Here is a 17672-nt window from a genome sequence, read left to right as displayed (position 1 = left end):
GCCATTTTTTCTTGTGATGTTGCACTGTCAGCCACTACACAAAATGGGAAATGAAGGTGGTGTGTTTGCCACACTAGACAAACTCAAATCCAACAAGATCGAAATTCAAGCTGCATGTGAGTGTTTCAGCAATTCTCAGTATCAGGGGCGGCCACAAAATGATAATTGGATCCTTCTATCGCCCACCAGACTCATCTCCTGATGTTACCAGAAACTTCACAGGAAACCTCCGTTCACTTGTATGTAATGAGTCGAGACTTTAATCATCCAACGATTAATTGGACAGTTTTGTTAGTGGGGGGTGTGATAAGTCATAATATCAGTGACCATGACGCAGTTGTGGCAACAATGATCAACAAAGAACAGAGGACAACTAAAACAAGTAAACTAGATAAAAAAATCAGTAATGTCATATCTCAATGAGGAACTTGAAACTTTCAGCACAGGTCAGGAGCCTGTAGAGGAACTCTGGCTCAAGAATAGGTGACCATGCACTGGATAGATATGTACCCAGTAAAACAGCTCATAATGGGAGGGAACCTCCATGGTATACAGTCGCTGTAAAGAAACAGAGGTTACTGCATAACAGGTGTAAAACAAATGGTAGGGCTATAGATAGATAGATGCTGAATGAAACACATTTGATTCTCAAGAGCGCAATGCATGATGCCTTCAATGACTACCATAGCAGAATATTGTCAACTGATATTTCACAGAATAAAAGAAATTCTGGTCTTATGTAAAGCTGTTAGTGGCACCTAAGTTAGTGTCCATGCCCTAGCAAATTCAACAGGATCAGAAACTGAGGATAGCAAAGCAAAAGCTGAAATGCTTAGCTCCATTTTCACAAGCTGCTTTACAAAGGAAGACCCAGGAGGATTGCCCCAATTTAATCCTTGTACCACTGAAAAGATGAATGAAGTAAGTATTAGTATCAGTGGTGTTGACAAACAGCTAAAATCGTTAAAATTTAGCAAAGCACCAGGCCCTGATGGAATCCCTGTCAGATTCTATACTGAACTTGCGGCTGAGTTAGCCTCTCTTCTAAATATAATCTATCACAGATCCCTCTAACATAAAATTGTGCCCAGTTCTTGGAAAAAAGGCACAGATCACACACGTGTAAAAGAAGAGTAGTGGAAGTGATCTACAAAATTACCGCCCAATATCTTTGACATCAATTTGTTGTAGAATCTTAGAACATATTCTAAGCTCAAATTAATGACATGTCTTTAACAGAATGCCCTGCCCCATGCCAACCAACATGGATTCCGGAAACCCAACTTGCACTTTTCTCACAAGACATAATGAAAGTTTTGGATCAAGGCAACCAGGTAGATGCCGTGTTTCCTGATTTCCAAAAAGCATTTTACTTATAACCACACCTGCACATATTGTCTAAAGTACAATCAATCATAGGGGGTATCAAGTGAAATTTGTGATTGGACTGAGGTACAGAGGCTACGGCATGGATGGAGAGTCATTGTTAGATGTAGAAAATTTAAGATGTGCCCCAGGGAAGTGTGTTGGGACCCTTGCTGTCATTGTTGTATATTAACAACCTTGCAGAAAATATCAATAGCAAACTCAGGCTTTTTGCAGATGATGCCATTATCTATAATGAAGTACTATCTTGAGAGGAGCTACATAAACGTTCAGTCAGATCTTGACAAAATTTCAACATGGTACAGAGATTGGCAGCTTGCTCTAAATGTTAAAAAATGTAAAATTTTGCACTTCACAAAACAAGAAACAAAAAAAATGTGGTATCCTATGACTATAGTATCACTGAGTCACTGCTGGAAACTGTCAACTCATACAAATACGTAGGTGTGACATTATGTAAGGATATGAAATGGAATGATCCCGTAAGTTCAGTCGTGGATAAAGTTGGTGGTAGACTTTGGTTTATTGGTAGAATACGGGGGAAATGTCATCAGTCTACAAAAGAGATTGCCCATAAATCACTCGTGTGATCTATACTAGAACATTGCTCAGGTGTGTGGGACTTGTACCAGATAGGACTAACAGAGCATACTGAACACAAACAGAGAAGGCCAGCATGAATGATCACAGGTTTGCTTAATCCATGGGAGAGTTGGGTTGTTTTTGGGGGAGGAGACCAGACAGCGAGGTCATCGGTCTCATCGGATTAGGGAAGGGCGGGAAAGGAAGTCGCCTGTGCCCTTTCAAAGGAACCATCCCAGCATTTGCCTGGAGCGATTTAGGGAAATCATGGAAAACCTAAATCAGGATGGCCGAATGCTGGATTGAACCATCGTTCTCCTGAATGCGAGTCCAGTGCATACTGAAGGGACTGAACTGGCAGACTCCTGAAGACAGACATAAACTATCCTGATAAAGTCTATTGACGAAGTTTCAAGAACTGGCTTTTAATGATTACTATAGGGATATACTACAACCCCCCACTTTTTGCTCCCACAGGGATCATGAAGATAAAATTAGAATAATTATTGCATGCAGAGAGGCATTCAAACAATCATTCTTACCTTACTCCATATGTGACTGGAACACAAAGAAACCCTAATTGCTGGTACAATGGGACATACCCTCTGACATGCACCTCACGGTGGTTTGCAGAGTGTATATGTAGATTAAATATAATTAATCACTTGAATTTTGGGATTCACCCATAAGATAAAAGAAAAAAAATACTTTAAATACTTTTGCTATCAGGAAAAGAAAATATTTTTTGCAGAAAAGTTTTCATTAAATATACACAATGAATGTAAAGATAATAAATAACAATACGAGGCTCAGGCTCACATAGGAATAAACCAATGATTGGTAAAAATCTTGTTTTCTCTGCTGTGTATATTATTTAGATCATAATTAACAGTATAAAAAGTCAGTGTTTAACAAAGAATTTATGTAACATTGAGAATAACAGTGCAGCTACTTAGGTGATTATATTGTGTCTTTCTCTGCAACAATATTTATTTATTGGGCATGAACTACTACATTTTAAACAAACCATGCATATTTTTGAGCTAGCCATGTGTGTTGATAACCTGACCCAGTACCTTTACTCAGAATTAATTGCCTAGGTAGCAACACTGACGATTATTAGCGCATATTTTAGCCGCTTTGCCATGTAGTACCTTTATATTTACTCTGTGTGACCTTCAAGCAGTATACAACTAAAACTGTATTTGAATGTAGGAGGATTGTTTTTCCCACTCATCTGCAGTAACTTACATTTTTCCACGCATTGAACAAGCTGCCATTCATAACATCAAACAGAAAATCTATCCAAGTCATCCTGTATCCTCCTACAGTCACTTAACAATTTTGTTTTCCTGTCCACTACTGTGCCGTCACAGAAAATGAGAGCAGTCCTATCACACTTACCTGGGACAATAACATTCTTCTGATGAACACTCACTGTCCAGGGTTATGTTCTAGTACATAAAAAACATATCTGAGACAGTCATATATCCGAGAAACTATTATGTATGCTTGGACATCTGTGGTAATATATAAAATGCTTTCCCGGAATCTAGTGATATAGACTCAACCTGTTGCCATGGTTTGCAGGATATTGTGTGAGAAAAGGGGAAGCCAAATTTCATACGAGCAATCCTTTCTAAAGCCAGTCCTGGTTGTTAGTCCAATGTTCCTCTTCAACGTTTCTTTGTGTAATTTTTTTCGTGTAATTATATATATATATATATATATATATATATATATATATATATATATATATATAGAGAGAGAGAGAGAGAGAGAGAGAGAGAGAGAGAGAGAGAGAGAGAGAGAGAGAGAGAGAGAGAGGGGGGGGGGGGGGGACATTCGACGCGGGGAAAAATATATTTAAAAACAAAGATGATGTGTCTTACCATACGAAAGCGCTGGCAGGTCGATAGAAACACAAACAAACACATACATACACACAAAATTCTAGCTTTCGCAACCAATGGTTGCTTCGTCAGGAAAGACGGAAGGAGAGGGAAAAACGAAAGGATGTGGGTTTTAAGGGAGAGGGTAAGGAGTCATTCCAATCCCGGGAGCGGAAAGACTTACCTTAGGGGGAAAAAAGGACAGGTATACACTCGCGCACACACACACATATCCATCGGCATATACCTTTACAAATGTCTGCTTATGTCTGTGTATGTGCGGATGGATGTGTGTGTGTGTGTGTGTGTGTGTGTGTGTGTGTGTGTGTGTGTGTGTGTTTAATTCTCATGATATTCCTCATATGGTGGCTGGCTGGCATGCAGATACATCAACAATTACTGAAGTTTCTCAGGATGTGGATATCAGTTTTCACTGTGTGCCTACATATAGATAATGTAAATAATAACACAGAATTTGTGAATATACATTGTAAAAGCAGGTCTATAGCAATGTATTTTGATATTTCAGTTTTATCATACATTCTGTTACGTCCTTTTTTCTTACAGCCATGTTTGATTTGTTTGTAATCATTGTTTCTATAGTGACATTAGATGTTTTCCAAATTATATTTCAGCTTAAACTGTTGTTATATTCACTGCAGGATAGCATTTTAATGCCATGGTAACAACAAACATGTGCACAAATTGATCTTTCCATAATTTGATGTTTATCTTTGTAGTCCATCTGTGTCTGGCTGTTTCAGCAAGTACATTGTAGACAATAGAGCTGAAGGCATCTGTTCAGAAATGCTGTGGTGAGGAGAGCTGTCATTAAAAACGCTAGTACACTGAGGGAACAAGTACAAAGATGTGCCTATGCCAGTTTATATACCTCTCATGGATGTATAGTTGTAACAGCATGTGCCTGGGGTGTCACAAAATTCTTGTTTCTGTAATGAAATACAATTTAGAGCACCATTACAATCATGTTCACGAAATAGATTATGATCAAATAGAAGGAGATGCTCGCAAGGAACTGGTTTCCAATTTGAATAGCAACAAAAAGAATTTGTAACTAAACAAATATTGTGAGCAATAAGTTTTTAGAATGGTAAAAAACTACTTGTACTACTGCAATACATTTTGTCATTTCAGCTGATGCTGCTGAAGAGAACCTAAACGAAGCTGTAATTTGTGCAAGATACGAAGTAGCTCACATCATAGCACTATCTGGCAAACCATTCTCCTTGGAATCTCTTATTAAATGGTGTCTGGCAGCAGTGACAAAATGCATAGTTTCAAGTGCATTAGCAAATTTTGACGGCATTAACATTCAAAGTAAATGGTCTCTCATCAAATCCCCAACATGGGACTGATCTGGAGGCATAATTTAGAAATAAATTCCAGATTTTTAAATACTTTTCTTTTTCACTCTATGAGAGCACAGATATATCGTATTGTGCTCAACTTGCCACTTTTGTATGTGGTGAGGACATGCAACTGCAAGTTCCGGAGGAGTTGTTACATATGGAACCACCGGATTACATGACAACAGGGCTCGATAGTTCTGAAGCCACATGTGAGTCTGTGGACAGCATGAACTTACCATGGGAAAACCTTCATTTTGTGGCCACAAATAGTTGACAAATGTTTTGTCTCTCACTTAAAAAACAAATTGAAGAGTGAATTTGAATAAGATATCTGCGATATGTATTGTTTCATTCATCACCAGACATTGTGTGTTGAAACTGTGGAACTTCATCATGTAATACACATCGTGAAGTGTGTGAATTTTGTATGAAGGCACAGTATTAACCACTTCAGTTTCAAGGGTTCTCTGAGATACTGAAGCTGAGCATGGAAATATACTTCACCCCTCCACTGCTCATGGGTGTCCTCAGCCAGGAGGCAATTGCTTTGTTTCTAGACATGAAGGGGAAGAAATTCCTTGCCTCACAGAACCAAAATATTTATCAGACCTTCCCTTTTTGGCTAATATAGTGATGCATCTAAATACAATGAATGTGTCACTACAGGGGAAGATTTGTTGAAAGCACACATGCAAGATAAACACATGAAGTTCAGAGATAAGCTCTGTTTATTTGAGAGGCTTGAATCTCTAAAATTAGCTGCTGACGTCTTCACTGTAAATTACACTTGGTCATCTAACAAACAGTTTCTAGTTGCAGTTCCAAGATCTTAACTTTTTAGAGAGACAAGCTTTAGGCCAAAAAGCTGCCTTCTGAATTAGACAATGTGTGTGTGAGAGTTGCTTTTGCATGAATGTATGTATGTGTATTGTCTAATTCAGAAGGCTTTTTGGCTGTAAGATTACTTGTTTAGCAGTCTTTTTGTTGTGCCTGTCTGCAACTCAACATTTCCACTATATGATAAGTAGCAATCTATACTTTTCATACTTTTACAGTTGTACCTGATGTGTCGCCAACAATGCAATTAGAACTAACTGTTTTACAAAATTTAACATTGTTAAAGGACAAGCACTATAATCCTTTGAATTTTTCTCAATGGTCTCAAAATTCCTTAGGCTACACTGGAATGCAGGCTGAGATTATGTCCATGTTTAGGCAAACATACTGTTTTGAGCAGCCGTTCTCTGCAAGAGGGTAAAAACAAAGAAAGGTCACTGAGTCAGGACCCTACAATGTAAAGCGCACTTGAGTCACAAAAAAATCTGTAAAAAACACAACAAAAAATCTGTAAAAACATACCAAAAAATCAATTAATATTTTAACAAAAACAATCAGTTTTTGGTAAAATAATTTAATTCTATAGATAAAAAATCTACTCACTAAGTGGTGGCAGAGCACACACGTAAAAGGTGGTTGTAATTAGGCATGCTTTCGAAACCAGTGGCTCCTCCTCCAGGCAGAAGGGTTGAAGGGGAAGAAAGACGGGTGAAGGAAAAGGACTGGAGAGGTCTAGGAAAAGGGGTAGATTTCAGGAAAATCACCCAGAACTTCAGATCAGGGGAGACTTACCACACAGGATGAGAAGAATAGACTGACTGTTGGGGACTAAATCAGACGAGATTCGAAAGCCTCAGAGCTTAGGTGGAACACCGGTTATATTCAAGATAGAGATTAGTGTTTAAACATAACTCGTAATTCAATAAGTGTGAAAAGCTAAGTGCACCGTATGTAACGAAGGTGACTCAAACTGACGTGCAGTCTCTCCTTAAAACCTCAGGCTCCTCACAAGATCTAACATCTCAATCCATAGAACTTCTCACCCCATCCAAACCATGCAACCCCACCTTTTACCTTCTTCAGAGCCAGAAACTCAATCATCCTGGTCATCCCACAGTTGATGGCTTCAAAGCACCCACCAAATGTGTATCTGCCTTAGTCAATCAGCACCCACAACCTATAGTACAAAGACTCTCCCCTATATCAAAAATACCAACCATTTCCTAGATCGTCTGAAATCCATGCTCGGCCTAATCCCACCACACACCTTGCTTGTCACCATTGATGCCACCTATATCAACATCCCCCACGTACATGGTCGGTCTGCTGCTGAACATTTCCTAACTCAGTGCCCACCTGATTCCAAACCTATGGCATCCTTCCTACTCATCTTAATTTTATACTTACCAACAACTACTCCACCTTTGATCGGCAGACATACATACAGATCAAGGGAACAATCATGGGAACCAGGATGGCTCCTTCCTATGCCAATCTTTTCATGGGCCACTTGCAGGGGGGGGCTTTCCTGGGATCCATAGGTTTTCAGCCCCTGGTTTGGTTTAGATGCACTGATGACATCTTTAGCTTAAGGACTCATGGGGAGGCCGACCTGTTAAAACTCGTATAATCTCTGAATACCTTCTCCCAATTAGATTTCAAATGGTCCTCTTCCAAATCCCATGCCACTTTCCTTCATGTTGATCTCGTCCTTGGTGAAGGCCAGCTACACACTTCAGTTAACATTAAACCTACAGACAAATAACAGTTGCCATCCTTTCCATGTCAAAAGTTCCCTCCCATGCAGCCTTGGCATCTGAGGCAAACTTATCTGTTCGGATGCAGACTCTTTACAGCTATATACCACCATTCTCACCTCAGCATTCAATACACTAAATTAGCCCACCAGCTTAGTTCAAAAGCAGATTTCCTGGGCCATCACATTCAATCTTAGCACTGCTGATCCCCCCAAAAAACAGCTTTGGAACACACCACTGGTGACACAGAATTATCCTGGTCTGGAATGTATAAATCAGTTACTTCAACAGGGCCATGACTTCCTAAAGTCATGCCCTGAAATGAGCTCTATTCTGTCAGCAATTTTGCTCACCACACCTAAATAGCTTTTCAGCGCTCTATAAATCTCCACAATATTCTTGTCACACCCTATGCTCTTTCTGCACCCATCTCCCTACCCTATGGCTCCTACCCTTGTGACCGTCCCCACTGCAAGACTTGCTCTATGCACCCTCCTACCGCCATCTGGAGCAGCCGTGCAACTGGCAAAACATATACTATGAAAAGGGAGAGTCACCTGTGAAACGACACATCATATACCAGCTGTTACGTAAAATCTGTTAGGCCTTTCACACCGGCGTGACTACCACCAAATTATCAATTAGGATGAATGGGCATAGGCAGAGGGTGTATACTGGCAATACGTAATATCCTGTTGCAGAGCATGCTCTGCAACATCACAATCACAACCTCAGCACCTGTTTCGCCACATGTGCAATCTGGATTCTTCCCCCAGACACCAGTTTTCAGAACTCCGCAGATGAAAACTAGTGCTACAACATGTCCTTGGTTCTTGCCAACCACCTGGCCTTAATTTATGTTAATTTCTTCCATCTCAGCATTTCTTCACAGTAACTACTCTTTTCTTCACTTTGTTTTAGTTTTGTGCATCTTTCATTGTCTTACCCGTCTACTTTTCAGTGTCCCCCTCAAGTACAATGGATTTAGCTTTCCACTCTTATTGATTGATGCATGATGTTTTGCATACTACCCTGTTTTGCATATTACCCTGTCTTCCACCTTTACACTCTCAAGGTTTCAAATCTCGTCCAATGCAGTTCCCAACAATCAGTCTTCTCTTCTCATCCTGTGCGGTACGCCTCCCCTGACCTGCGGTTCTGTGTGATTTTCCTGAAACCTACTCATTTTTCTAGCATCTCCTGTCCTTTACCTTTACCCCTCTTCCTTCCCCTTCAACCCTTCTGCCTGAAGGAGCTACTGGATACAAAAACTTGCCTAATTACAACCATCTTTTATGTGTGTGTTCTGGCGCCGCTCCATCAATAAATATTTTGTTAGTTATGCTACAGTTACTTACTTATTTGTTGTTCTCACCACTTTCACATGAGCAGCTCATCCATTACCATATGTTACACTTTTATGGCCCTCAATTGGCAATTATGACTAATTTTAAGTAGATTAAATTAGAATTAGAGTGATTTCACAAACAGCTTTGTGACGCCACGTCAGCCCGCCGCCAAGAGGCAAGCAAGGGCGCACAAGGGCGCACTCCCCAACTACCGGGCGAGTGCACAAGCTGCAACAGCCTGTTGTAGGCCACAGATGGTCACAGGTGTGCTTAAAAACACACAATGGAAGCTAACACATGACAGTTTCTCAATTGTGGTGTGTAAAACAGTTCACATTAAATTACACATGAAGCAACATTTGAGTGATTTTTTCCCTAATAAATCCTACCGATCATGAAGTCAAAATACATCACAATTATTGCATCTGTATACTGCTTTACAGTTATTATATGCCATAATTAATATTTCTGTATGTCACTAATGATAGACACTTAAGACATGATTAAAACTGCTTTGTATGCAAATGAAAAATTTTAGTGCCATATGCAAATGCAAATTATAATACCATTTATGACTATTCTGTAATTGCTGGCAGATTAAAACTGTGTGATGGATTAGTACAGAACCTCAGAACCAGGATAACTCTGATGGTAAGAGCACTACCTGCAAAGGCAAGGTTAGGTTCCAGGTTCAAGGCCTATCTAGTCTGCCACAAAGTTTTAATTCTCCCATAAGTTTCAAAACTGCGCACACACTGCAGCACGGTGAAAGATTCATTCTGAAAAATATTCTGTAATTTTCATGACTTTTTTCATATTACAAAATTTTAAACAACAATTTGCACAGTACTACTAATTCAGAACAGTGGTAGTATGCTTTTTGTAACTGGGAGCATTGTGTAACACTGCTTTTTCTTTCCTTTCTTTTCATTTTCAAAATGATTTCCCATTGAGATATTAGACTGTTGTCACACACTAGATTGTCGTTTGTGCACTCCAGATTGTCCCTTGAGACTGTGTTTTTATGTTTTGTGTGTAAACCTCACCAACAGTTGCTATAAATTAAAATGAGGTTTAGTGTGTCTTATACATTGTTGCATGGTATTCATGAGTTTACAAGTGCTAAAGAATAACATGGAAAGCAAGTTACATGAAAGTACCTAACTACACAGTGCTCAAAGCTGCGATGAACTAGCTGCTGATGTAACAGATTAACACCTAACTTACATTCATTATAATCCAACACCCCATCATCACAGACACTAAACCATAACTGGCTGGACATTTCTATTCATTTTGCTAGCGATCAGATAGGTCCAGGAAGTTGCTGATCCATAATATATTATAGGGCACAGAAATAGCTATTCTAAAATGAATACAATGAGCACAACACAATAACGTTTAAGGAAACACGAAAGTGCATGATGGTTGTTCCTTCACAATGGGACCACTCAAAAAATTACTGAAAAAAAGAAATACAATGCAGGAACACAACACTAGTTGTCGTCTGGGAAACATGGATAAATCGACAGCAGCAGAACAAGCATTGAGACCAAGGAACCACAAAATTCTTTTTTCAGATACTATGGTTTTATCAAGATCAAGTCAGTACTATGCTAGGCTGTAAAGAGTTGTCATACAAATTCAAAAGCATCAGAACATTTATAACAAAAAAAAAAAGAAGAACCGAAATTAGAAAAGACTGGGCTTTAGCATTAAGGAAAGCTCCGTAACACATCAGCGTGACTCCACAATCTTAGGGAGTAGTCTCTAGGTTGCTGAGCTTGTCTGAGACTGTAACTATTTTTCACGTATCGAGCACTGCAAGGTACAACATTAGGTTGAGAAATATGTCTTGGGTCATGGCCTAATGCTCACAAAATGAACATCGCCAAAGACAATAATGCTTTGTTACCTCCAAAGTAAGACCTGGCATACAGTTACTCTTTATCACCTGTCCTCAGAACACAGTTTTCACATCCAGTGTAAAGTTTTCTTCTTCTGACTCATGAGAAAATACCAATTTGGAAAAAAAATACTTATAAATTAATAATTCCAAATTCGAATATAACACATACAAACAAAAATTTAAGAAGTTTTTCAATATTCTTTACCTGAAATTTCAGGAATTCCTTTTTGAATATGATCCACATCACCTCCAGAAATTTCAACCACACTAATTTCATAAAAATGAAATAATCATAAAATAAAACTTTACTATATGGATAGACCTTCAGAAATAAAGAAAACAAACACATCCATTCTGCACAGCTACACAATCTAGCAACCAGGTATTAAGATATCTTTGGGTGTCCAAGGGAAGACAGAGGAGAAATCACAAAGAGGATGCAAAAATGTTTGCTATTAAAATTATTGGTGCACTGAGCTGGTAAGTCAAGGGATACATCCTAATATTGTGTCGGGCAATCTCTTGACAGACATAAGGCGGCAACTCAATGTGGCATGGACTCAACAAGTCACTGGAAGTCCCCTGCAGAAATATTGAACCACATTGCCTCTATAGCTTTCCATAATTGCAGAAGTGTTGCCAGTTCATGAACTGACCTCCCGATTATGTCTTACAAACGTTCTATGGGATTCATGGCAGGCAATCTGAGTGGTGAAATCAATCACACAAACGGTCAGGAATGCTCTTCACACTAATCGTGAACAATTGTGGCCTGGCAATAATGCACATTGTCACCCACGGAAGTTCCATTGTTGTGTGGGAACATGATGCCTCAGAACGGCTGCAAATGGTCTCCAAGTACCCAAACATAACCATTTCCACTCAAAGATCGGTTCAGTTGGACCAAAGCACCCAGTCCATTCCATGTAAACACAGCCCGGAACATTATGGAGCCACCACCAGCTTGCACAGTGCCCTGTTGACAGCTGGGGTCTATGGCTTCATGGGGTCTACTCCACTCTCTAATCCCTCCATCAACTCTTTATCAACATACATTGTGACTCATCTGACCAGGTCATAGTTTTCCAGTCACCTACATTCCAAATACTATGGTCACGAACCCAGGAGAGGTGCTGTAGGCGATGTCATGCTGTCAGTAAAGGCACTCGCGTCGGTTGTCTGTTACCATTGCCCCATTAATGCCACACTGTCCAAATGGATACATTCATTGTACATGCCACATTGATTTATGCTGTTATTTTACACAGTGTTGTGTGTCTGTTAGCACTGACAACTCAACGACAATTCCGCTGCTCTCAGTCGTTAAGTGAAGGCCATCGGACACTGTGTTGTCTGTGGTTAGAGATAATGTCTGAAATTTGGCATTCTCAGCACACTCTTGACACTATGGATCTCATAATATTAAATCCCTTAAGACTGCTGAAATGAAATGTCCCATGTGTCTAGCATCAACTACCATTCTGCGTTCAAAGTCTGTTAATTCCCATTGTACGGGCATAATCATGTCGGAAATTTTTTCACATGAATCACCCGAGCACAATGAAGCTCCACCAATGCACTGCCCTTTTATACATTGTGTATGTGATACTACTGCTACTTGTTATATGTGCATATTGATAACCCATGACTGTCATCTCAGTGTGTGTGTGTGTGTGTGTGTGTGTGTGTGTGTGTGTGTGCGCGCGGGCGCGCGCGCGCGCGCGCGCACAGCTATCAATAGTGCACCTGTGAGTTTCCTGCAATTTTGAGGCGTAATATCTCCAGTAATATCTCCAGTAATATCTTCAAAAAAGCAAAACTAGGTCATCCTGTACAATTTATTGCTCTCTCTCAAGTGAAATAATAATAATAAAAAAGATTTCCTTAGTGATTTGCATATAAATAATATGAAGGAAAGTTGGCAAAAAAAAGACGCTTGAAAAAATGGGAAGTTTAGTTTACATAACCAGAAGTAACTGTAGGATAAACCTGAAACTTTGCACATAATAACTTACCAATATATAGTCACTGAATATAAAATTTCAATCTCCTACTGTTTTCCAGTTGTTTACAAATTGAGGGCAAAGTTGACAATTTTTCTAAAAATGCCAAAAATGGCTTTCTTGGTAAAAAGTGGGCCAAAAATAGCCATTTTTGGAATTTTCAGAAAAATTGTCAGCTTTACCCTCAATTTGTGAACTACTGGAAAGCAGTAGGCGAATGAAACTTTATATTCTAAGACCTTGTATTGGCGAGTAACTACATGTAAGGTTTGAGGTGTACCATGCAATTACTTCCAGAGTTATAAAAAAATAAATTTCACATTGTTTTTCAAGCAACTATTTGTCAGTCGACTTTACTGCTAATTATCAATGTGGAAATACTCAGGGAAATCTTTTTTATTATTATTTGTTTCAAAGAGTGCACAAAGTTGTACAAGATGACCTAGTTTGGCTTTTTTCAACAAAATAATACTGAAGATATTGTGTCTCAAACTAGCAGAAAACTCGCGGGAGCACTGTTGATAGCTGCACTACGGAGTCAAACAAATGACTGTATCTGCAGAAGTATCAAGTTAATGATCATGAAACTTCACCAATGTTCATTGGGAAGATGTGTGATTGTTAGTACAAAATTTCATCAAAATCTATGATGATCATGCAGGAATGTTTAGACCACTTGACACGGAATGGACCTATAGACTGACACCAAGAAGGAGTTGTGCATGATACATAGAAGTTAGTACGTGTGTTTCTACATCTGAAAGATGACAGCTATTCAAATTTTATACCATCGCATAAGAGTGGCAATCATAGCACCCCTTTGAGGATGCAAATTGGGTTTGCTTTGAGTACATGCTGTAATTGTTGAGAATATTAGCTATCCTTGAAATTGAATGTAGTGAGTTGATGTTAGCTAAGGATGTCTTCAAGACAACAAAGATGCCATCAGCAGCAGCTCTCCGAGGTCTTGTAATAGGGTTACAAGAAACTGCATGTTCCTTCTGTGATACAGAACAAATGCTTGTCAGGAATGTATCCACTATATATTATTGTTGGCAGCAGTGGTCAAGGGAAGGACAATCTGAAGAAGCCCGAGCTCCGGGCGGCCATGTGGCACTACCGACAAGTAAGACTGTCATGTTCGGCACATGGCTGGGGCACATCGTACTGTATCTGCAGCAGCAATTTGAGCAGCAGTTGGCACCACAGTGATACAACGTACTGTTGCAAATCAGATACTTCAAGGGCAGCTCCAAGCCAGATGCCCTCTAGCATGCATTCCACTAACTCGAAACCTCCGCCATTTGCAACTTGCACTTCAGTAGTGTCAAGCGAGAGTTCATTGAAGGGTGGAGTGGAAGTCTATTGTGTCTTCTGATGAAAGCCACTTCTGCCTCAGTGCTAGTGTTGGCTGAGTATCTGTTAGGAAGAGGCCAAGTGAATGCTTGCAACCAACCTGTTTGCAGTGTAGATAGACTGGACATACAACTGGAGTTAAGGTCTGGGGTGCGATTTCGTATGATAGCAGGAGCACTCTCATGCACCCTTACTGCAAATCTGTATGTCAGCCTGGCACTTCGACCTGTTGTCCTACCATTAATAAACACCACTCCAGGAAGTGTTTTCCAACAGGAAACCGATCAAGTACAACAGGTATGGAATTCCACACCGTAAATACTGACGTTCAGCATCTGTAGACAAAATACATGCATCGAAATTTCATTACTCTGCATTAATATGTTCTTGATGTTGGGAATTTTTTTCTGTGTGTGTGTGTGTGGGGGGGGGGGGGGGCAGTTCAGAGACTGATTTTATTCCTGGTGTATATCCGACATCAAAGCATTAATTACACTAGCAGCTTGAGCTAGCAAATGTAAGCAACAGATGCACTTTTGACCAGTCAGTTGTGAGTAGATAATGTTAAACAGTGAACATGCAGTTATAGCATGTAAATGTGATTATGCCACGAATCACAATGGAGCAATGAACTGAACATCTATAAATTAAGCGCTCAAGACAATCTCTAGACTGTCCCTCTGCTACAAGTGAAGACACCAGATCACCCAAAAGATGAGCAACAAGAAAGAGATGTGAAGTCTACAGCCTTTCTACCATATGTGAGAAATATTTCTTCAAAACTGAAAGAACAATGAAGCAACATAAAGCAGATATGATCTTCCTTCCATCAAGGCAGCTCATCTGGGATCTGTGAAAGATAATGTACTTTTACAAAGGACGGGGGATATATGATGTTCCTTAAATGTGTGGCAAAGGGTACATAGAACAAACAATACACACGGTACAAAAACACTATTGAACACCAATGATACACCCAGCTTTCTACAGTCTCAATAAATTTGCAGCACCTGAACACTATTTCGAGTGACCATTCAATGTATTTCAAGAAAGTTAAGACACCAGCCACAGGCTCATCATATTGGAATTAAGTGGTGAAGAAATTTTAGAAATACAATTAGTAGACAACCTGATCAACAGAGACGAGGATTTCCAGCTCGCCAAATCATAGAAACCCTTCATTCAAATCTGCATTCTCAAAGGAAATATTGCTTTAAGTCTTCACTGCATGTCATTCCAGCATGTTGTTGTTGTTGTGGTCTTCAGTCCTGAGACTGGTTTGATGCAGCTCTCCATGCTACTCTATCCTGTGCAAGCTTTTTCATCTCCCAGTACCTACTGCAACCTACATCCTTCTGAATCTGCTTTGTGTATTCATCTCTTGGTCTCCCTCTACGATTTTTACCCTCCACGCTGCCCTCCAATACTAAATTGGTGATCCCTTGATGCCTCAGAACATGTCCTACCAGCCGATCCCTTCTTCTGGTCAAGTTGTGCCACAAACTTCTCTTCTCCCCAATCCTATTCAATACTTCCTCATTAGTTATGTGATCTACCCATCTAATCTTCAGCATTCTTCTGTAGCACCACATTTCGAAAGCTTCTATTCTCTTCTTGTCCAAACTATTTATCGTCCATGTTTCACTTCCATACATGGCTACACTCCATACGAATACTTTCAGAAATGACTTCCTGACACTTAAATCAATACTGGATGTTAACAAATTTCTCTTCTTCAGAAACGCTTTCCTTGCCATTGCCAGCCTACATTTTATATCCTCTCTACTTCGACCATCATCAGTTATTTTGCTCCCCAAATAGCAAAACTCCTTTACTACTTTAAGTGCCTCATTTCCTAATCTAATTCCCTCAGCATCACCCGACTTAATTAGACTACATTCCATTATCCTTGTTTTGCTTTTGTTGATGTTCATCTTATATCCTCCTTTCAAGACACTGTCCATTCCGTTCAACTGCTCTTCCAAGTCCTTTGCTGTCTCTGACAGAATTACAATGTCATCGGCAAACCTCAAAGTTTTTATTTCTTCTCCATGAATTTTAATACCTACTCCGAATTTTTCTTTTTTTTCCTTTACTGCTTGCTCAATATACAGATTGAACAACATCGGGGAGAGGCTACAACCCTGTCTTACTCCCTTCCCAACCACTGCTTCCCTTTCATGTCCCTCGACTCTTATAACTGCCATCTGGTTTCTGTACAAATTGTAAATAGCCTTTCGCTCCCTGTATTTTACCCCTGCCACCTTTAGAATTTGAAAGAGAGTATTCCAGTCAACATTGTCAAAAGCTTTCTCTAAGTCTACAAATGCTAGAAACGTAGGTTTGCCTTTCCTTAATCTTTCTTCTAAGATAAGTCGTAAGGTCAGTATTGCCTCACGTGTTCCAGTGTTTCTACGGAATCCAAACTGATCCTCCCCGAGGTTGGCTTCTACTAGTTTTTCCATTCGTCTGTAAAGAATTCGTGTTAGTATTTTGCAGCTGTGACTTATTAAGCTGATAGTTCGGTAATTTTCACATCTGTCAACACCTGCTTTCTTTGGGATTGGAATTATTATGTTCTTCTTGAAGTCTGAGGGTATTTCGCCTGTTTCATACATCTTGCTCACCAGATGGTAGAGTTTTGTCAGGACTGGCTCTCCCACGGCCGTCAGAAGTTCCAATGGAATATTGTCTACTCCGGGGGCCTTGTTTCGACTCAGGTCTTTCAGTGCTCTGTCAAACTCTTCTCGTAGTATCGTATCTCCCATTTCATCTTCATCTACATCCTCTTCCATTTCCATAATATTGTCCTCAAGTACATCGCCCTTGTATAGACCCTCTATATACTCCTTCCACCTTTCTGCTTTCCCTTCTTTGCTTAGAACTGGGTTTCCATCTGAGCTCTTGATATTCATACAAGTCGTTCTCTTATCTCCAAATGTCTCTTTAATTTTCCTGTAGGCGGTATCTATCTTACCCCTAGTGAGATAGGCCTCTACATCCTTACATTTGTCCTCTAGCCATCCCTGCTTAGCCATTTTGCACTTCCTGTCGATCTCATTTTTGAGACGTTTGTATTCCTTTTTGCCTGTTTCACTTACTGCATTTTTATATTTTCTCCTTTCATCAATTAAATTCAGTATTTCTTCTGTTACCCAAGGATTTCTACTAGCCCTCGTCTTTTTACCTACTTGATCCTCTGCTGCCTTCGCTACTTCATCCCTCAAAGCT

At 39.7% G+C, this 17672-nt stretch overlaps 1 protein-coding gene across 2 annotated transcripts in view; it reads right to left on the bottom strand.

Moving 5' to 3' along the window:
• Positions 1-17672, bottom strand: part of LOC126412365 (uncharacterized) — a 131054-nt gene that overhangs the window by 62710 nt on the left and 50672 nt on the right. Inside the window, exon 1 of one of the 2 annotated variants that reach the window (XM_050081944.1) lies at positions 14542-14653. The exons of the other annotated variant lie outside the window; for it this stretch is intronic. Within the exon in view, the coding sequence (XP_049937901.1) occupies positions 14542-14625 (84 nt within the window). The 5' untranslated portion in view covers positions 14626-14653. Of the gene's footprint in view, positions 1-14541; positions 14654-17672 lie in introns of those variants that run through there. 2 annotated transcript variants of the gene reach the window in all.

Source organism: Schistocerca serialis, chromosome 1, assembly GCF_023864345.2.
Source record: "Schistocerca serialis cubense isolate TAMUIC-IGC-003099 chromosome 1, iqSchSeri2.2, whole genome shotgun sequence".
In the NCBI taxonomy this organism is placed as follows: domain Eukaryota; kingdom Metazoa; phylum Arthropoda; class Insecta; order Orthoptera; family Acrididae; genus Schistocerca; species Schistocerca serialis.
The sequence above is the reverse complement of the archived record's forward strand: the minus strand, read 5'-3'. Positions and strand labels throughout refer to the sequence as shown.